Raw genomic sequence first — 21,657 nt, forward strand, 5'->3', positions numbered from 1 at the left:
CATGGGTCAATATAATGGGGGTGAGATGGTCCCTCAGGCAACCGGGTGCCATGCCATGTAGGGCTTTAAAGGTGATAACCAACACCTTGAATTGGACCTGGAAGCAAACTGGGACCTAATGCAGCTCACGCAGCAAAGGTGTTACACGTGCCATTCTAGGGGCATCTAAAATTGCCCATGCAGCTGCATTTTGAACCAGCTGAAGCTTCCGGATGCTTTTCAAGGGTAGCCCCATGTAGAGCACATTGCAATAGTTTATCCTGCTTTTATTATTTTTATAAATAACCCAAGGCAGCGAACATGCCTAATACTCCTTCCTCCTCCTGTTTTCCCCACAACAACCCTGTGAGGTGAGTTGGGCTGAGGGTGACTGGTCCAAAGTCACCCAGCTGGCTTTCATGCCTCAGGTGGGACTAAAACTCACAGTCTCCTTCTTTCTAGCCTGGTGCCTTCACCACTGGACCAGTGTTTCTCAACCTTGGCCGCTTGAAGATGTGTGGACTTCAACTCCCAGAATGGCTGGCTGGGGAATTCTGGGACTTGAAGTCCACACATCTTCAAGCGGTCAAAGTTGAGAAACACTGCCCTAGATCAAACTGGCTATTTTAGATTCTGAATGTAGATCTAACGATCATAAGTCTATGATAAGTCTCTTTCGCCATGCTGAGGATTCTGGGAGTCGTAGTCTAACCATGCAGCGAGCCTTAAATGGCTTGTGAAAGACGCGCCGGCGCCGGTAAGTGACGTTGAAGCTTTCGTGTGAACGTGGGCGGTGACGCCATCAGACGCGTCTCTGTCGCGGGGCATCTTGGGATTGCTCTCCCTCGCATCGCTTTCGTGCCGGTGGCGTGAGGCGTTGTTGTGGCGTCTCTCGCTCGGAGGATGGCCGGTTTCCGCGCTTTAGGATTATCCCCCTGGCTGGCGGCGCAGGCGGAGCAACTGGGCCTGTCGAGGCCCACCCCGGTGCAGGAAGCCTGTATCCCTCCCGCGCTGCAAGGTAAGACCCAGAGAAGCGCGTCCCCGCCAAAGGAACTGGAAGGCTCGCCGGACCTTCAACGGGTTTTAGAGCCCCGCCCCCAACATGCCCTATTGGGACAGGGGGCGACCAAAGCTAAGCGAGGTTGGACCTGATGAGCCCTTGGATGGGGGACCAACAGGAAATTTATGGGCTGGGGAGGTGAAAAGACCGCTTATGCCCATGAAGTCGTGAGGAGTTGCGTTGACTCCAAGGGAGACTTTATTTAAAACAGCCTCTTTGGAAAACCTCAACCATTTTTGCAGCCTTGCCTCCTGTGAAGTTCTGCTCCATTCCCGGCAGACCTACCCAGGAGAGTCTTGTGCACTTGAAAGATTGTTTTATTATCGCAAGGATCCCACTCCGTCAGATGCATGGAATATAATCCAGAGGATAAATTTGGGACCAGGTTACTTATAGGACTGTCTCTCCCCAGTTGTCTCTCCCCGTCCTACAAGAAATGGGGCAGGCTCCCCATACCATCAGTAAGGAGTGCCAGCTGGTGAGGCCCAGAAGGAGTACCTTTTCTGCGGTGGCACCTGCCCTTTGGAGCATCATCCCCCCGAAATTAGATTGGCCCCCTCCCTGTTGGCATTTCATAAGGCCTTAAAAACTTGGTTTTGTGCCGGAGCCTGGGGCCCTGGGCGTGGGATAGAGCCCGTCTCCTGCCTGTGTGGATGATTGGTTGGATAATGCCTGGCTGCTTGTGTTTGATTTTTATTTTTTATATTGTGTATCTTATGTATTTTATTGTATAAGCTGCCTAGAGTCATGTAAAAGTGAGATGGGTAGCTATATAAATCAAATAAATAAATACCATAAATAAATTTGTTAGGGTTTAAGGTTGTCCAAGCCTGAATTTTGCTGTTAAAAAACCTAATATGGTTACCCTTCCCTGGTGTTTTGCCCAGCCCACATGTAACATGTCTTGGTGGTTCATGAACATCTGCAGACAGTCCCTTTCTTAAGCCCTGCCTCTCATTTCTAATGCTTCCATTCAGTTCAGTCTCAGACCTGTATTTTTCTCTAAGTCAACTAGTCACAAAGACCACTGCATTGATAGCTGAGCCCTGCAGCCCTTCCCAATTAACGTTTGAATCTTTCTTCGGCATTTTGGCCCACATGTCCTCTCCTTGGTTATTCTCATGACTCCACAAGTTGGCTGTAGGGAAAAGAGTGTCTCTGACCACACACAAAGCGCGCCTCACTTTTTGCCTTTACATCAAGCTGTCCTGCTCCGTCTTGCTCCCATAGGTCGTGACTGCATGGGCTGTGCCAAAACAGGAAGTGGCAAGACAGCTGCCTTTGTGCTACCCATCCTGCAGAAACTTTCTGAAGATCCTTTTGGCATCTTCTCCCTGGTGTTGACACCAACAAGGTAGGGGCAGGTATAGGTTGGGAAAAGACACTTATCCCAAAGAGGTGTATATGTGAGTCCTTGGTTTGATCTCTGCCCAAATGAGCAGCACAAAGCAAATATTTGTGGAAGCAGAGAAGCAAGGTCAAAAGGCTCCCTTAATGGCCCTGGAAGGCCTGGTAGCCCAGAGGAGAACTATACTAAGAAGGACAAAGCAGGCTTGTGATAAATTTCAAATGGACAATTAGAGATTTCACTAGAAATACAGTTTACTTGAAAATACATTGTTACTGAAGGACTTTGAGGAGAAAGTCGATATTCTGGAGATAATAAAAAGAGGTTGGAAATACTGAAGCACCCTCATGCTGGATTCTCCTTTACCTGCAACAGAATCAAAAAGGAAGTCAAAGGGCCAAAGTCTTCTCTGACACTGCAGATGGCTTTAATTTTAATATTAAACAGGACAAAGTAATCTGTCTGAATAAAATCTTGTATTAAAGAGAACATTGTGCCTTTAGATTAAAGATCTAAAGAAGGCTAAAGGGAGACATGTAGCAGTCTTCCGATACATGAAGGGATGTCACAGGGAAGAGGGAGTAGATTTATTCTCCCTAGCACTTGAGGGTAAGACAAGCTTTACAGTGAGAGGTCCAAACTTGAACTAAGGAGGAATTTCCTGATTGCAAGGGCTATGAAGCAATGGCACGGGCTGCCTCTGAAGTTGTGGGTGCTCCATCACTGGAGGTTTTCAAAAAAAGACTGGATGGCCATTTGTCCAGAATGGAATAAAGTTACCTGTGCTGGGCAGGGGGTTGGTCTAGAAGACCTCCAAGGTTCCTTCCAGACCTGGGATCCTGTGAGTATATTCTAGCTGTGCGCATATTGTCAGGAGATGCCTCAAAGCCAGTTGTTTCTCAAACATGGCAGCTTGAAGATGTATGGACTTCAATTCCGAGAATTTCCCAGCCAGCATGCTGGCTGGGGAATTCTGGGAGTCAAAGTCCATACATCTTCAAACTGCCAAGGTTGAGAAACACTGCTCAAAACTAAATAGGTATCTTGAGTGCTTATATAAGCAGAAAGGTTGGACATGAATTTAATACTAGTAGTTAATGAATATTTTAAAAGAGCCTTTACTTCTCTTTTTGCCTCCCCTTCTCTGCTAGAGAACTGGCCTATCAGATTGCTGAGCAGTTCCGTGTCCTTGGAAAGCCTCTGGGCTTAAAGGATTGCATCATTGTCGGGGGAATGGGTATGTCAACTTTATTTGGAAAGTGGAAATTCCCCCATCTCCTTAAACAAGTTATCTTAAGCCCTGTGAAGCTGCAGAAAATGTTTATTTGGCTGCTTCATACACTGTGGGATAGGACATGTGGTTCTTTTGAAACCTTTTCTTACAAGAGGTGCTAAATTTTTTCCCTTGATGGCCTTGCAGATATGGTCTCTCAAGCTCTGGAACTGTCTCGGAAGCCCCACGTTGTCATTGCTACCCCTGGTCGCCTGGCTGATCACCTACGGAGCTCCAGTACCTTCAGTCTTCGAAACATCAAGTTCTTGGTAAGGCAGTTGCATAGACCAGTGTTTCTCAGCCTTGGCAACCTTAAGATGTTTGGATTTCAACTCCCAGACTTCCCCAGCCAACATGTTGCCAAAGTTGAGAAACGCTGGCAAAGAGCCTTAACTTAGAATAAGGAACCTGGGTAGCAAAGGCTGGAGAGAAAAATCTGTCTGCTCTACTATTAGCACGAGTGGAGAGTTTCAGTCATAAGTACTTTCCTCTCTCTTTTTGAATATCAAAAACCTAGCAACTCCTCTGCTTTGATCAAAATTGCCAGTACTAAATTCTGCACTGAGCACACAACCACGTAACATACACCCCCTCTCCTTGCCAACTTTGTTTGTGGATTGTTCAGCCCCTCCACTTCCTTTTCCCCAAGCTTGTTTCCACATAGTAGGATTTGTTTTAAAACAATATAATCCATAAGAAGACTCTTGTTAAGTCAATTTTTAAAAAATGACTTAAAAGGTTTTGGCTGTAGTCACATTGATTAAAGTGGTTTTTGGGTCAGCAAAGGGCTGAGTAAACAGATATCAGGGTGGTGCTGAAAGTCAGCTAGCATGAAGTGGCCAGTATGTTTTATCACACAGGTATTTCCCCAGTAGAAAAATGGTCCAGCCCGGGCTGCCTTTCAGATTCCCTTTGCCCTTTGGCCTGATCTTCATTAGTCTTTGGTGGTTCAGCTACAGCCACCTCCTTTCTCTCTTTTGGTTTTGGCTTAGGTCCTGGATGAAGCTGACCGGTTGCTAGAACAAGGCTGCACCGACTTTACCAAAGACTTGGAAGTCATCCTGGCTGCAGTTCCAGCCAACAGACAGACAATGCTCTTCAGCGCCACCCTGACAGATACACTGAATGAGCTCAAGACGATTGCAATGAACAAGCCTTTCTTCTGGGAATCCATATCTGAGTGAGTTTTGTTTCTTGGGTATGTTTTTTAAGGGGAAAAGAATTTGGGGCTCGGTGGGAAGGGGAGGAAGATATGATAGAGGGTTATAGAATTGTGTGCTGCACAGACAGAAGTTCTTCTCCCTCTGTCAACGTGATCCCAATGAAATTGGCAGTTAGGCAGTTAGCTTTTTAGTAGAAGAAAGCAATCTACACCTGATCTAGCCTTTACTGATCACAGTGGTTGTCTTAGGATTCAAATCAAGCTCCTTCCTAGCACTTCCAGGAGAAGCCAGGGCCTGAACCCAAGGCCCCCTTCTACCAGCACCCGTCTCCATTAGAAACTTGCCATCAACTTGGAATTCTTTGACCCAAGATGTGAAGGTGGTAGGTTACTGGCTATAAATTCTTCTTTTAAATGTCCTCAGTAAAGCTCAGAGTCCTGCTGGATTGGAGCAGCATATAAACCCCAGTAAACAAATGTTAAAAATAAATCTGTGAAAGAAAATAGGTCTGCTAACCATGAAAGAATTCCAGGTGTAGGAATAGACTTTCTCCCAATACCGGGCAGAAGCTGTAGAGGAGCACAGAGATGAGATGGTGTGTGGCCACTGTTAGTAAAACGTGAGCTTAGCCCAGAAAAACAAGGGTGAGAGGAAAACTGAAGGTTGCCTTGATTCTCTTTGGTTTCAGAGGGAGGGAAGGGGAAATGCTATCAGGCTTTCAAGATTCTGCTATTATAGCTTACATCAATAAAGTAGAGTCCCAGTATTTCTTGGGGTGTCTGTTTCCTGACCTGGCCTACCTTGAAGGGTTGACAGAAGCGAAGAAGAGCCTCTGCATTTGTGCCGTGCTTGGCACCTTCCCAAAGGCAGCTTGGAAACCAGGAGGCCAGGCCTGGCAGACCAGCAGGGCTTCAGTTATTTTCATCTGAAATGTGTTTGAACACAAATCTATCTTATCACGCTTGACCCAATGCCAAGATCGCCCAACATCCTGCTCTCTAATACTGGGCTGTTGGACATACCTGGGAAGTGAAAGTTTGAAGGCGCTGCCACCACAGCCCAGATGCCTCTCTTGCGAATCTTAATCGGTGGTACATTTTGGGGCACCATTCCATAATTTCACATGTGAATGGTGGTGAGGTTTGGTGTCCTTTTAGCAATATATTTTTGTGCTCTTCTTGGGTGCCCTCTAGGGCTGGCAGAGGTCATGGTACCCACAGACAATGTGGATAAATTAGACAATTGCAACAGTACTGTAGAGGGTCCTGTTGGGTATGCGGGCTGTTTGAGTCCATTCCATACAGGTGTGTCTGCAAAGTGTGGTCAAAAAAGTCAAGATGGCAGCCACAACAGTACAATCAAAGCTCCACCTGCTTTTATGTTCAGTGCACATAAAAGTGGAGCAGGTGCAGCTTCGATCACATGAAGCATCCTGCAGACATTCCTGATTGCATAGTTATCAAAGATCTCCCCTTCTTCTCAAGCCGACCAGGGAACTCAAATACGGAAGCCCTAACCTAATGGTTAGGAAGGAAAATAGGGGAATGGTGGACATTATCCTGACATGGACTGGGGTCCTGCATGGAGTTGTGAGAAGATTGCCTCTCAGTTGGAAATCTCCAAGTAGCAGGTTGGAGTTTCAAATCCTTGAAGGTACTTGAAGGTACCTGCCAGGGAAGGTGGCCATTGTTGCAGGAGTCCTCCTCTTATACCTCTACCAGGAACTGGCAGAGATTTGCTCCTCCAGCAGAATGGTTGGATGCATGGAAAAGACACGGTGGATCTTTACAGGGTGGAGATCCCTTGGTTGCATCCTTTGACATCAACAAGGAAGAGCATCATGGGTATTCAGGGGGAAGCCACAGTGACATCCGCAGCACCCCAGCAAAACAATGAATGGAAGCCGCGTGTTTCACATGGTCCCCGAGATGGGGTGCTCTTCACTCCTTCCCCAGGGAAGTCAAACAAAACCTGCTCCTTTCTCTTCCACATCAGCAGAATTTGTCTGAAGATCCTTTTCCTTCTATCCTGCAGTACCAGACGAGTAAGGAGGCTTGAGTCAAATCCCACAAAGTGACCGTAGACAGAGGGATTGTCAAACTGTTCCCTGGATAAATAAAGGGTTGGATCATTCTCGATTCAAAGTCCTTGCAGAGAAGTATAATAAATATAGGGTAAATAAAATTGCTTTCTGCACCGTCCCTGGATTAAATGTAATGGGAGTGCAGGGAGGAATTGCCCCATCATTCAGTTGCTAAAAAGCTGTTTATAAATGATTTGATATAAACCTATTTAAATATCTCATTTAAACAACAATTTCCATCTTAATCTTCCTCAACCAATTGATCCTGTATGTTTAATTAAGCTTCTTCTTTTTCCCCTACTTCTGCTTAATGAACTCTTTGGAACGAACTCTGGCGTAATGAGTTGAATCTCTTGGCTTCATAATGAAGGCGCTACTTCTGATGGACTTTGACCAGCCTTAAATAACTGTTCATAATTTGATTGCTGGCTGATGTATTCAAAATTGCTCTCCCTAACAGCTGGCCAATCTCAGAGTCCTTAAAGACTTTAGGTCTGTCTTGCGGAGGAGTTTAGTTTATGGAAATCAAGCCAGATTGCTGGTGCAAATGACACATTGCTGCCCCTTCCCTCTTTCTGCCAGTGGAAATAGCCAAACAGACCAGGAACCTTCAGCATTCAGTCTAAACCAGGATCCCTGATATGTCGCTCCTGCCAAAAATCCAAAGCTGAGGCTTTATTTTTGCTTCCAATTCCTGCCTTGGGTAAGATTGACAACACAGAAATCCTGGGTCAGTTTTAATGCTAAACAAACTAACACTCGTGTTCACTTATTTCGTTGACCTCCTGCATCACTGCTTATTGAAAGCAGGGATTTCAGATGCTTCCACCAGCAGAAACCAAACAGAATCCATTTGCAGTCCTAAAGAATCAGCTAGAATTTTCAGCTGCCAGGCATATTGCTGGATGTGAGCAGAGCAATTACTCAATTCTTTAGCATTGATTCATTTTGTTTATTTTACGGTATTTATAACCCTTCCCAGTCCCAAAGGACTTTGGGCAATATATAACATTGACAGAAATTCTCCCCCCAATAAATAAACCAGATCAAAAACAATCACAAACAGCAACATTAACCTCAAAGAAAACCTGGACTAGGCAACCAAAATCACATTGAAATAATACAGTTTTAACTTGTTTATGGAACTGCATCAAGATGGGGGCTGCATGTACTTCTGGGGGGAGAGTATTGCATAAGGTGGGGGCTATTACAGGAAAGGTTAAGAAGATGTATAAACAGCATCTATACCCAGCAATTATGGCTGCTCTTTTAGAGGAGGGCCTTAGTGGGGAGTATTTTGGGGACTGCTCATTAGACCTTGGAAGCCAGCTGTTGGGGTGGGGCATGAGGGAGAATCTCTGCTGAAGATAGATCAGAAAATCCTTGATGTGAAGGATTAAGAGTCCTTCACTTCAATCTCCTCCATAGATGTGGCTTTGTGGGGCAGACCAGATAAGAAACATGACCAGATGAGCTAATTCTACTTTACTGAAAGCTGCATTGATAGAATCTTGCAAGTCTGAAAATACATTTCTCCCCCTGTCTCCTTTACAGCTGAAGAAACTAGGGTCAGAAGGGAGGGTCTCTTCTGAACCTCTTGTCCCGCCCACTATCCAGCTATGGGCTATGCTGTCTCTTATCTGACCATTCCCTTGGCAACATCTGGGCAAAGTCTCCCAAAGTGTTTCCCACATACCATTATAGTAGAAGAGTACAGAGGTAAACTTGAGGAAGGAATACAAGTACAGTTAAATAAACATCAATTCAGCCCTGGGAAGAAGAAAGGGTAAGAAAGAAACTCAAGATTGCCTTGCCTTGATTCTCTTTGGTATAAGAGTGTTTTTCAAACTTGGCAACTTTAAGATGTGTGGACCAACTCCCAGAATTCCCCAGCCAGCATGCTTTAAGATGTGTGGACTGTCCACACATCTTAAAGTTTCCATGGTGGAGAAATACAGTACTGGTATAAGAGGAGGCAAGGGGAAACTCTGTCAGTCTTTCAAGATTCTGTCTACAACAATACAGTAGAGTTCCAGTCAGTCTTCTGGTGTCTGTTTCTTGACCTGGCCTCCCTTGAAGGGCTAATATTGTGCCCAGACACTGTTGAGATCTCTTCTTCCCTCTCTCTATCCCCCAAATCCTACTAGGGTACGGACGGTGGAACAGCTTGACCAGCGTTACCTGCTGGTGCCCGAGAAGGTCAAAGACGCTTACTTGGTCCACCTTGTGCAAACATTCCAAGATGAACATGAGGATTGGTCCATCATCATCTTCACCAACACTTGCAAGTGAGTTTGTCCAGAGCCGGGAGCCTCTTCGCCTCCTGTCTTTTCTGTTCTCTCCCCTCCCCTCCCCTCCTCCTGTCTTCTTTTGGCACAGAGCTGACATTTCAGTCTTAATGCAAGGACTCTGAATAGTGATGTGCCAGTCAGGTCAAAACTTACCTATCAGTTCACTTTTTGAGGTTGATTTTTTAAAATCTCCCCCCCCCCCTTATTTTAAATTAGACTGAGGAGAAGGAGGTTGGGGTGGACTTAGTTTATCCAATGCATGATGTAGTGATGAGGAGGAAGTGTAGTTTTCTCTTTTCTTAACCGTTAATACTTAAAATATCCCACATGTTCTGAGCAGCATGAGACTTCTCCCAGACGTGTCCTTTCCTTTAGCACTTCCTGGAATGACTGTGATCAGATTTTTCTATAGAAAGTGCTGAAAAAGAGTGAGTCTTTCTGTACAGAACCCAGCACTGCTGGGAGCACATGGGGGATTTTGAAGTCTAAGGTGTGCCATTCCTACTCAACTGGGATGGATAGATGGATAAATGGATGATGTTCCTTCAAGTTGTTTTTGACTCCTAGTGACCACACTGATATAGTTTTCTCCAGGAAGATCTGTCCCTAACCTGGTCTATCAGCTAATCCAAAGGTGCACCCATCACTTGTGTAACTGAGTCCATCCCCCTTGCTGCTGGTTGTCCTCTTCTCTTTCCTTCCACCTTTCCCAGCGTTGGAGTCTTCTCTGGAGAGCTGGGTCTTGTATCCGAAGTAGGATACTTGGAGCCTGGTCATTTGTGCCTTGAGTGAGAACTCCAGTTTGATATGGACCCAAAACTCCCTGCTCCATTTGCAGCTTGATTTCATTGTCTTCTTCCATAAGTAGAAAACACAGGGAAAGTGAATGCTGCATCTTTGTTCTGGAGCGTACCTCTCCCATCTCAGTGCAAGGTCAATCTTTCAAGGAATTTTAGCAAATAGTTCCTTATCTATCATTTGCGGCCTCAAAGAATTGCATTGACCAAGCAGTCAAACTTGCCTTGTAGCATGATTGTGAGCTGGAGCACCCTTTGAGTTAGCAGATGGGTAGGGCAGTGGTGTTTCTGAGAGGCTGCAGAGTTGTACCTCCTGCACTGGCTATCTTACCTACCCAAGAATAACAAAAGACTGACTTTGGCTTTTTAGGACCTGCCAGATTCTCAATATGATGCTCAGGAAGTTCAACTTCCCATCGGTGGCTCTCCACTCAATGATGAAGCAGGTAAGTCAATGATTGCCACCTCCAGCTGCCCAGAGGAAGGAAGATTGGTGCCAAATGCTGATTCCTCAGGCCTTCCTGCTGCCACTCTGCCACCTTGCCACGTAGTTTGGGTGAAGCATCGATGTCAGCTCCAAGCCTCCACTGGGCGTAAGAAGGTCCACGAGCTACTCTCTTTTTCCCTCCATCCCAAGCAGTTTCTTAGCTGCACCTCCATCTGTGCTTCTGCCCAGAATTAGGGAGTGGCCATAGCTCAGCGAATGCAGGATGTTCCAGGTTTAATTCCCAGTATTCCAGTTAAAACAAATCCTTCAGCCAGCAGAAACCTCTCTTCTCATCAGAATCCCCAGCAAGCAGCCACCACCAGAGAAAGCAATCTTGATAAAAGGCAGTTTCCTGGTCTGATGATCTTTTTTTCCCTCCTCTTTTTTCTGGGGGATCAGAAACAACGTTTTGCAGCGCTGGCAAAGTTCAAATCAAGTGTCTTTAAGATCTTAATAGCTACTGATGTGGCTGCCAGGTGGGTGAAGCCTCTCTGGGGCTAAAATAGGGCCTGGGGGGTGTCCCAGGTTAGGTAGGATGCCAAGCCTAACCTTATTCTCTGTGTTCAATACTGTTTGGATTTAGGGGGCTCGACATTCCCACCGTCCAAGTAGTCATCAACCACAACACACCTGGACTCCCCAAAATCTACATCCATAGGGTGGGACGGACAGCTCGGGCTGGTAAGAGGGATTCTGTCCATTGCTCTGATTAACAGGAGTTCTGAATCTGTTGTTGTTTAAGTCTGACTCATTCTCTTTGGAAGCAACAGGATTTTTTAAGAGTTGTGCACTCTGCAACTCCAGAGCCCACTTTTGCTGGTGTTTGAACTGGCCTTTCGGAAGATGCCTTCCTCTAGGATTCCCCACCTTCTGGGCCTTGGACCATCCTTGTCATGGGAATGGTGTCGTTTGTTCTGGGGATTGTGCTGGAATTTCCCTCCTGCTTGAATTTTTAGTGTGCCAAGACACTTGTTTTTTGCACTCATCACCTCAAGTATATTTATTTCACTCCTCAGTCAGAAAGGCCCCTGAGCAGTACAGGTAATCCTCACTTAACAAGGATTGGGACCAGAATCATGTGATGGCACCACTTCGCAATGGCAGTTCCAGCACTTCCAGTTGCTGCCTTAAGTGAATCCTGCAACATCACGTGGTTACCATTTGCGACTTCCTGCTGGCTTCCCTGTTGACTTTGCTTGTCAGAAGCCAGCAGCGAAGGTCACAAATGGCAATCATGTAACTGCGAGACGCTGAGACAGCTGCAACTAAGGGGACCAATCGTACAACCACTCAGCGCCGTTGTAAGTTTGAACGGTCACTGAATGAGTGGTCGTTAAGTGAGGACCTTGTACTTAGTCCCTGCCTTCCCTTCTTTCTCCCTGCCCTTCTTTTTTTAATTGGCTACTATGTGTTTTATTTATTTATTAAATTTGTATGCCGCCCAGCTCCCCCAGCAGGTGACTCTTTTAGATGGACAGTTTCATCTGTTGGACCTTGTTTTAATGCTTCTTTGTTATCTGTGCGTAAGAGTACTGGTCCTGGACTGCAGTAAAGATTGCTATTATTTCCTCATCCTCCAGCTTGAGTCACTCAGATGCGTGGTTTAGAGCCCTTAATGGATTGTGGGCAGTGCGTGGGTCTGGTTAAGTCCTCACGTGAGGCACTTGCCCCTCTCGGAAGTCCATCGCTGTACCATCTAAAACCGGCTCTCTTAAGGGAAAAGGGGAAGAACAGTTTGCACACTGCTTAGGTCTCTTTCACCTCCACCCTTGACAGGTCGGCACGGCATCGCCATCACGCTGGTGACCCAGTACGATATCCATCTTGTCCATGCGATTGAGGAACAGATCAGTAAGTTGCAAAAAGGTGGAAACGTTTTGGTGGGGGGAGCCTGGAAAAACCTGTAAGGCACTAGTTTCACTTGCTACCGTAGTTGGCAGCCCAGAGATGAGAAGAGAGAGCCGACCAGGGATCTGAACGGGGGATGCAAGTAGCAGAAATCTGCTTGTTCTCTCAGCTGTTTTCTCTTCCCTTTTCTCTCCTCTCCCCTCCCATTCCAGCTCAGCGGGCCTCTGTCTAGAACTCGCTCTCTTGGTCTAAAAACTAAGATGTTGGGGAATACCTTCCACCAGCCCACCCTCTCTTCTCTCCTTGGGAATGGCTTGTCTTGAACCCTCCACATCATCGGAGCTACAGCTCTAAGGGTTCCCTTGACGTGACCGGAGGGGCCCCAGTTTAGGAAATGCTGCACAACGTGCCGATTTTGAACATAAGATGCTTTAAAGGGGGAGGTTATGCTTCCAGTCAGGAGTCCTAAAACCAGGGCATGTTTACTCTAAGGAAACCTGACTATTAAAAAGGGTGTCCCAAAATGCTTTAGGTGGTGCCAGCCCCCTCTCCTCCATTCAGCCAGAAACAAGGAGCTGGATATCACCCTACCTAAGACGGGCAGTTTGGCTTTTCTCCTCTGGCGTGAGAGAGCAGACATGCTCACGTGCGAGTGGTGAAAAGATTGAGCTTTGTTTTACTATGTCAGTCTCTTGTTTACCCTGTCTTTAGAAATGAAGCTTCAGGAGTTTTCTGTGGAGGAACAAACTGTGCTGAAAATTCTCACCCAAGTGAACGTGGTGCGACGGGAGTGTGAGATTGTGAGTGGAGGCAGGAGAAGGGAGGGAGCTGGTCCCTGGTCCCCAAATGGATTCCCTGGGCAAGTGAGGATTCGGGTGCCGATAGGCTCCGTTCAGGTCCACTGCTTTCAGTGCTCCTCTGTAAGGACCTGTGAATCAAGTAATCCTACAATGCTGCGTGTTTTTCTAAACCCAGAGACTGGAGGCAACGGATTTTGACGAGAAGAAGGAAATAAATAAGCGGAAGCAGATGATCCTGGAGGGAAAGGTACGGTGGAAGAGTCCGCTTGCTGCCAGTGGCATGTGGTGGGTACATGGGAAGCACCACAGCCCTCCAATGACGGAGGCTTGTAGATCAGGAGCCAGCCAACAGAACCTCTTTTCCTTTTTTTGATAGTACTTTTTTTATCCTTGGTTTGGCTGACCAAAAGCACAATTACTATAAATCAAGCGTGCTGGTCACTACAGCACGCTGTGGGTTTCAGTCTCTGGTTTATCCAGGTACCAGGGTTACTGTGTGGCTGGGTTTGTTCATTGCGCTAAGCCGCGGCTTCCAGAACAATCATAATGGTTAGCCATGACACAGGCTGATAGACCAGAGTTTGCAGAGCGCAACATTGGGTGTACACATAACACATTAATGCGGAACCAGCCTACACTGTAACTGAACTCAGCCTTAACAGAGTTGTTGCTGTGAAATCCATGTTTCCACCAAGCAGTGATAGTTGTGGAGCAGACAGACAGTTTTGAGGAGGAGGAAGGCCAGATGTTACAGTAGGCAACTGAGATTGGAGGGCTTGAGAAGGGGGAGCCGTTTGTGGGGCTCTTGCAAATACGGTCTGATTCTGGGCATCTCAGAATCTCTTCCTTCCCTCCTCCTGGCAGGACCCCGATCTGGAGATGCAACGTAAGGCCGAGCTGGCCAAGATTAAGAAGAAGAAGATCAAGTTCCAGAGCCGAGTCCAGCAGACCCTGCACGAGAGGCAGCAGCAGCAGCTTCAGCACAGGCTGGAAAAATGGGTGCGACGGCAGAAGCGGAAGCAGACGGCTGTGGCGAAGTGAGGCAGCCCGTCCTCCCGTCTTGGTGGCCAAGGACCCCTTGTAGGAAACGATCCCCTTGAACGCTCTGCAACTGGGCTACCTCCGTCCTAGAAATCTGCCTTGCACAAAGGGGGAGGACATTTCTTGTAACGCTGAATTGATGCGAATGGAACCGAGGCATCTCGAGGATGGGCACTTCAAGGACTGAGAAAAGAATATGACAAGTGAAGGAGGATCTGAGAAGTTCCTTGGTCATCTAGAGGTGGAGACTGAGGATATCCTCTTTGCGGCTTTCTTCTTTCTCCAAAACCAAGGCTTTCAGTTGGGTTGGGCCCTTGGAGGCAGCCTCTCTTTCCAAATAAGGGCTGCATCATAAGATCATTGTCTTGTCTTGCAGCCAGCAGCTTTCAAGTGTCACCATGTGATCAGGCCACCAAGCAAAGGTTGGTGTTTTGTGGGTGGATCCTTTTGATGGAAGCAGGCTCTGATTTGAGGGGGGCACTGGAATCTTACTGCTGTCCCAGGCACAGCTTGCTACTAAACCATGTGCTTTCAATAAATTACTGTCTATGATGAGGGGAAGAAAATCAGAGACTTGTATATGTTTTATGCAAGCTTAGCTACAGTCTTGGGGTTTGACTGTAAGTTTCTTCTAAAATTATTTCAATAATTTCCAAATAGCATGCTGTAATAGGAGCCCATGCACAAAGGGCACTTCCTATTCCTATCTCTACTTGAGTTTCTGGTCTCTCTCTCTCCTTTCCAAGGGCCTTTGGATGGGAACACAGCAGAAGTAGGGGTTTATACAGTTTGTGAGATGTTATAAAAGTGAATTATGTCTTCACTTCTCATGGGAGGGGGAGGCTTTTGATTTTCACTAAAATAGCCAAGCATCTAGTCTTCCTTCCTGTACCATAACAAGCCTAAATGGTATGGCTGTGCAGAACATTTCAAATTCATACTATTTTGAATTCCAAATGCCCTGTTTTGATCATTTTGGAATTGTTTCAAGCTCAAAACACTTTCAAAATGATTCAGATAGCTTGTTTCAAACTTGGTATAGGGTGCAATCAATCAATCAAATCTTTATTACAGTCAAAGGCCAGCATAAGGAGGGTGGGGTACAGTCAATTAAAAAGCATAGAAAATACATCAGAATTGTCATCATTGTAATAATAATAGTAATAAACATTTAATTGACTGTACCCCACTCTTCTTATGCTGGTCTTTGACAGTAATAAAGATTTGATTGATTAGGGGATAGGGTGTTTTTGTGTTTGAATGGTTTTGCACACCTTCTGACAATTCAGAATGCAGAACTGGGAATGTGGGTGATGGAAAATAAAAATTTCAGTGACCAGCAAGACCAGCTTGAATTATGACGGAGACCCCAATGCAGATTTGACTTGTTGATCTTATATGAGCTCCAGCATTTCATTTGTTTGTTGCTGGCTTGGAGTCCCATCCAGCCTTGTGCTCAAAGGACCTACATCCCTTTCTAACAGCTGGTGCTGCTCCCCTGCATTTTTCACCCCAGTCTTGGGGAATTGCCATGCCTGCTTGGCAGAGCTGTGGTCCTTCAGATTCCCGCTGTTGCCATGGCCTGGGAAGGGGAAAAATCTTCCAAGGAGAAACCTCTGCAGATGGATTTGGCTCTTGTTTTATAAAAAGCCTGATTACTTTCTGTTCCCTAAATGCAAAGGTGCCCCACCCTAGTCTTGCTCTTGGTTCCCCTGCTGAATCAGATTAAAGGGAAGGCTCCTTTTCCTCCAGCTGAACATTTTTCTAATTCCTCCTCATGTCTTTTAAAATACGTTGCTCTGTTCCTTAAGCGCACAAAAGAGGGGGGAGCATTTAGGAGCTGGTCTGATTGACAGTTCTTCTTTCAGTGTGCCATTTCATCATCGGCTTTTGATCTGCCTGCCTCCTGTGTGCCCTTCATATTGATCTTGGGTTTCTTTTATGTATTTTTCCCCTCTATAGAAACACAACAGAGCACATGATTCAGACACACACACAGTTTTCTGCACGTTATGGATTTAGGCTGAGTTTCAGTCATTACTGTGTCCTCGATGCCCAGTCCTGCAACACGTTTGGCGTGCCTGCTGCTTTCTGATCTCTCTTCTTCAGAGCTTCTTGCAGGGGTTCCCTGGATTAGTTGCCATGGACACAGTTCCCAGGGCATGCATCTCTTTTCTGCACACACACTTTGTGAAGACCAGTCCCCCTTTCTACGTGAACTCTCACATCAATAACCATCTATTGTAGCCTAGCAGTTCCACTATTCTTAGCAGTGAAAGTGCACCTCCTGCCATCCGAGAAATTGTTGAGCTGTTCTGAGGTTTTGAGAAATGTTGCCCCATCCAAAATACCTTTAAAATTGCAAGCAGAGTAGAGACTGGTTTCTTTCAATTGGAAAGAATCACTTTGTTGATGGCCTTTGGGTACAGTGAAAAATTCATTCATTTATTTTCCGTCACTTTAGCTTCTTTCTCTCTCTGGTTTTGTGGTACCTTTAATGGCAGGGTGAATCCCAGCAAGCTTTTCTTTTCTTCTATTAATTATTTCCTGTAAGACAGCAAGAAAGTATGTATTCTGCAATTCTGTGGAAGGTGAAAAAAACCAGGAGTCTGGTAACACTACTTCCAACGTATTTTATTAAAAGGCATAAGCTTTTGTAAGCTGCAGCTCACTTCATCAGATGCATAGAGTGGAGGAGGATTTAACTTGGCCAGAGTTGGGTACAACCTCCATCCGTCTAGCCAGTTTTTGTCGTGTAGCTGATAAAGTGAGCCACAGCTCATGAAAATAAAAAATTAAATTGTCAGTCAAAAAAGATACTAGGCTCCTAATTTTTGTTTATCATGGCTCTCCTACAATAAAAGTGGCCGAAATATTCAAGAATTTCAAATACTGTTTGGGGAATTCTGGAAGTTGAAGTCCACACATCTTAAAGTTGTCAAGGTTGAGAAACACTACAGTACATTAGTTCCCATCTGGACAACCCCTGGCTACCCTCAGAGTAAGAAGTCCTTCTGCTTTCCTTACCCACCTACAAAGAGCAGCAAGAAGGAATTATCTTGATCAAAACTGAAGCGGGATGGTGGTCTGAATGGTTAAATCCTAGCTAGATGGGAAGCAAGACCCAGTGGCTGGGTTCATAACACGTGCTAAACTATGGGAAAATAGGGCTGAGTAGTTTGTGGTTCAAAGTGTTGTGGGAATGTAGCCATAGGGTTCATTTGGGGTTCCTGGATATTTCAGTGGAGTGGTAACCAGAATGCAGAGTCTAAACCCAGCTTTTCTGTGCCTGTTTGCCTCTTGCTTGAGTGTCTGCTAGAGGAGGCAGTTCTTGGGACCAAGAAGGTTGTCCTCCTCAGTGTTAGCACGAGCAAAGATATCAGAGTCCTCTGTCCTCCTCAGTCCCTTGCAGGATTTTTTTGCGCTCAGGAAAAAAATTTGTGAAATCCACAGGCTGCATAACCCAAGCTGGGTTCCTGAGCAGCATTCAGGGCTGTGAAGGGGATTCTGCCGTGGTCAGTCGGCCTGGAAAAGTGTTCCAGAGCATGCCAGGCTTGCAAACCGGTGCTTCTAGATCTCACTGGGGTCATTATGGTATTAAACAACAGCTCTCCAGAAGAAAAAGTGCTCCTCCACTCCTGTGCTGTTAAATAAAAAGGAGAGCTGAATAAGTTGAAGATTCCCACTAATGGCAGCAGCTGGCTGAGACCCATTCTCTCTGGAGAGGTCCATTGCTTGCTCCTTCAGCTCTGAATGGCTCAATTTTTTTGTTGTACTTTTTCACTTTTATGTTAAAGCACTTGTATGTATTTTTTTCCTTTTTTTGTAATAATAAATAAATAATAAAAATAAAAACTTTGGGATGGGTGTGGCAGGAGGGAGGCCCTGTAAATCAGCGAGCCTGTCTGTCTTTTCGAGGCATCCTTGGCGGAGCTTTGCAACCTACGAATCCACATTCTGGCACAACAAACTGCTGTAAAGCCGGGCAGATCATTTAATTGCTTTAAAATCAAGTTGCAATTTTGTGTTCCACGTTTTCCATGTTATATTTCTAACACTTGGCAGCAGCTTCCATGTAGGAAATTCGCATGAATCAGGCATGTAGGAAATTCTCATGAATCAATTTCCATGTAGGAAATTTGCATGATGCAGGCAGACGTGTGCCGTGTGAACAGATCCCCATCACTACCCCAGGTGTGTTCTGTGGCAGTCACTAGGTGGCAGCACGTGTGGCCATTATGTCAGAATCCTCATTTGGAGAAACCCTCTGGAGGAGGCGTCAAGGAGGGAGCTGATCTCTGATGACAGCAGCCTCAGTTGTTCTCCATATGGGGTTCTCTCTAATCTTGAGTAATGTTAGCCTCCCTATCTCAGGCTTCCTGCAAACAACTGCCGCTCGCTTTGCATTTTGCATTTAGATCTGGATAAGTTCACCTTGGAGCACTGCAGGCTTGGCCGCCATTTGTCTGTGCCGTTTGTCTCTGCACAGCTGGTTGAAGGCAATCTGGATAGACGGTTGCTGCCTGTTCCTGACTCAGAGCATCAGTCCCACAGCGCTCGCTACTCCTTCGAGCTGAAAGCCTGGCGCTTGGGGGCAGAGAACACGCTTTGTGCAAAGATGAGTTTCAGGGCTTCCTAGGAAAGCAGCAGCAGATGCTGGAGGAAAGGGCTTTTCCTGCCTGAGATCTTTGGCAAGATCTGCAAGGTTGATTTGGCTGGAGGCAATTGCTTCAGACAGCATGAAATAATTTCCAGGGTACAACGGTTGACAATTATCATAAAACAGGAACCTCTCAAAAAGGGCAAAGTTTCCAAGTGTAAAATTAGGCGTGTCTCCCTTTAAAACCCTTGGCAGCTGTCTCTGTCACCCCATCAATCTTGCCATATTGAGGGTACCAGCCCTGCTGCACGGAAGACAGAACTAATTGCCCTCCGGTATATTTGACTGTTCCGATGCCAACAGCTGCCAGTCCCTTTAACGTGCTGCTAATTACTTAGAGGCCCGGTGGGACTGAGCCCAAAAACGCTGTTGCGTAATAGCATCAGAAGCCAAAAGGCTTCTGGTTTAGGTCTCATCTCTTTCACATATTTATCGGGCAGCTTGTTATGTGCTTAGCCTGCAAATCCTCCTCCATTTTTTTGTTCATTTGCACTGAGATTGGCGGAAGTCGGAAGATGTGGTGAGGTTAATGGGTGCAGCCTTTCAACAGGAGCACAGCCTTTTCTGCTGAGGTTCTTCTCATGGCTGAGGCTCTTGCTGTGCTTCTAAAATACCCAGCCCCCTAAGATGAGGGGCGCTGTAGAAGCTAGAGTTGGAATAATGGGACCGGCTTTGCCTGTTAATTTTACAAGTTGACTGATCCATCCTACTTTATCCTCACCTATTATAGCTGAAGAGATTTTGTAGCTATCACATTTCCTTGATGTCCCATCCAACAATAATATTTTCATTTTTGCCAAATTCAGAGTTGTTTCTTGATCAGATAAAAATGTCTAAATGTTACAACATATATTGCAAAGATAACCATTTCTTAGGCAAAGGGCTAGAGTAGCCGTCTAACATTCAGTGGGATTTACCAGTTGGTCACAGCCGTATGGTTGAATGAGGTCACCATCACAATTTTACAGAGACCACTCCAGGAGGAGGCTAGAGGGGATGGGAGAGAATTTTCAATTGGAGTTATGTGAAATTGGGGTGAAGCCTTGGAAGGTGGGGAGGTGACAGTGTTGTTGAGTAATCTGGAAGAACCTTTACAACCTTGACTTCTACTCTCTCCATAACCATTATTCAAAATTGTGAAGGTGTCCAAAGTTTCTGGGGTCTGTCTCCCCAAGAACAGACTAAGCTTGCCCACCAACTGGGAAAGGGACACACGATGTGTAAATAATTTACTTGACACAGGTCCACCAGGCTAGCAATAGGACACCTCTCTCCATCAAGGGCTCATACTACAAGGTCAACGGGGTTCCCTGTCGCAGCCTTGGACGATCATGTTTCAGTGGGAAGTTCTTGGCTTATGTGTCCACATTTACTCTGGGAAGGCTTGCACTGAGTTAGCAGGATGCATGACAGGCATAGGGTTTCCTTGGTTGGGGAAGTCAGTTTACCCACAGCCTTTGTTACTAGATAGTTGTGAATGACCTCCTTCCTTGCAGAGATACCTGATGCTTCTTCCTTCTCCCAGCAGAAGTTCCCTTTGGAGACAAGGCTCTTTGCTTCAGTAGGAGAGGGGGAGAGTGTTGATGGCTCTCTATGAAGCCACAAGCTCAGCACTTCCCCCACCCCCCCACCCCGCCTCAGAGCATCAGACAGTCTGTACAACCTCCTCAATGCTTCTCATGTTCCCCCTGGCAAAAATGGCCCAGATGGATCTTGATTAACAACAAGGAAATTCAGGAGGGAATTGCAGCTGTCTCCTCCTGCTTTGACATTCATGTAGGCAAAGAAATTGCTCTGCACTTAACTAAGCCTCTGACTGATGGTGTAGAAAAAGAGACTATTGTCTGGATTCATGCACTGTATGAACCGTAATTGGATTCAGTTAGTTTTGACTTAGTATATGGTACGAACGCAGCCATTGAGGCTTAAAACCTGGCTAAATACACCGTATAGATCCAATCATTCAAATAATCCTTCTCAAAGTGCTTGATGCAAGTATGGAATTTACTGCCATAGAATGCAAAAATGCCCATGGATTAAAGTCAGGAGTCATATATGGTGGCCAACATTCCTTTTCCAGTTTCCAAAGCTGTTGTGGTAAAAAGCAATTGGAAGTTTTTCTTTTACAAGGTTTGGGAGGAATGATGGTAAAATAGCTGCCTTAACAGTTCACTTCTTTAAAACCAGGTTGGTGGGGAGAGGGGGGGAGCAGATGAAAAAACGTGGGTAAAAATGTGTGCTGCTCAAAGTCTAGTGCCGGCAGAAGTTGCAAATCCTGTCTTAGATAGCCCTGAAAGCTGAGGTCATTGTGTGGCCCAAAATGGAAAGATTCAGCACTACCCGCAATGGAGGAATGGTTGGTGAAGATGATGGAACTTGCTGAGATGGTTAAATTGACTTCTTCAGTCAGAGAAAAGACAATATCTATATTTATCGCTGACTGGAAACCCCTTATAGACTTTTTGTGTGAAGCAGAAAAAAATGAACTTACGATTTTGATGATTGGACAGGATAGATTATAGAAAGAAGAGAGTGTATGTTGTAACCATAGAATAAGAGGTAAATTAAAATTGTACTTATAACTGCTGTGAAGAAGATCGGAAGCTACTTCTTTGTGGAGTCCTTGGGATTCTCTGAGCTTGGTTGTTTTCTTGCAAACAGTGAAAACTCCTTAATCTCACAACACATGGACAGATGCAACCACAGTTTCAACTGGGAAACTGTCAGCATTTTAGACCAAGCTAAATCCAAAAATGCGAGGGAATTCCTCGAAGGTTGGTATTCAGACAAGGCAGCCATCCACAGGCACATAGAGATAAGCAACACC

The 21,657-nt window shown here is 45.7% G+C and overlaps 1 protein-coding gene across 1 annotated transcript; it reads left to right on the forward strand.

Moving 5' to 3' along the window:
* The first annotated feature begins 782 nt into the window (after window positions 1–782).
* DDX49 (DEAD-box helicase 49) lies at window positions 783–18,018 on the forward strand. The gene is made up of 13 exons (XM_007438208.4): window positions 783–997; window positions 2,270–2,393; window positions 3,539–3,624; window positions 3,808–3,929; window positions 4,653–4,840; window positions 9,054–9,194; window positions 10,365–10,440; window positions 10,881–10,957; window positions 11,065–11,162; window positions 12,258–12,332; window positions 13,041–13,129; window positions 13,305–13,376; window positions 13,994–18,018. Exons 1-13 carry the CDS (start codon window positions 883–885, stop codon window positions 14,168–14,170), a joined length of 1,440 nt encoding a protein of 479 aa, XP_007438270.1. The 5' UTR covers window positions 783–882; the 3' UTR covers window positions 14,171–18,018.
* The last annotated feature ends 3,639 nt before the right edge of the window (window positions 18,019–21,657 follow it).

The sequence above is a fragment of the Python bivittatus genome, unplaced genomic scaffold (assembly GCF_059951505.1).
Source record: "Python bivittatus isolate LINGU-HERP-01145 unplaced genomic scaffold, Pbiv_v1 ctg000580_np1212, whole genome shotgun sequence".
Classification (NCBI taxonomy): Eukaryota; Metazoa; Chordata; class Lepidosauria; order Squamata; family Pythonidae; genus Python; species Python bivittatus.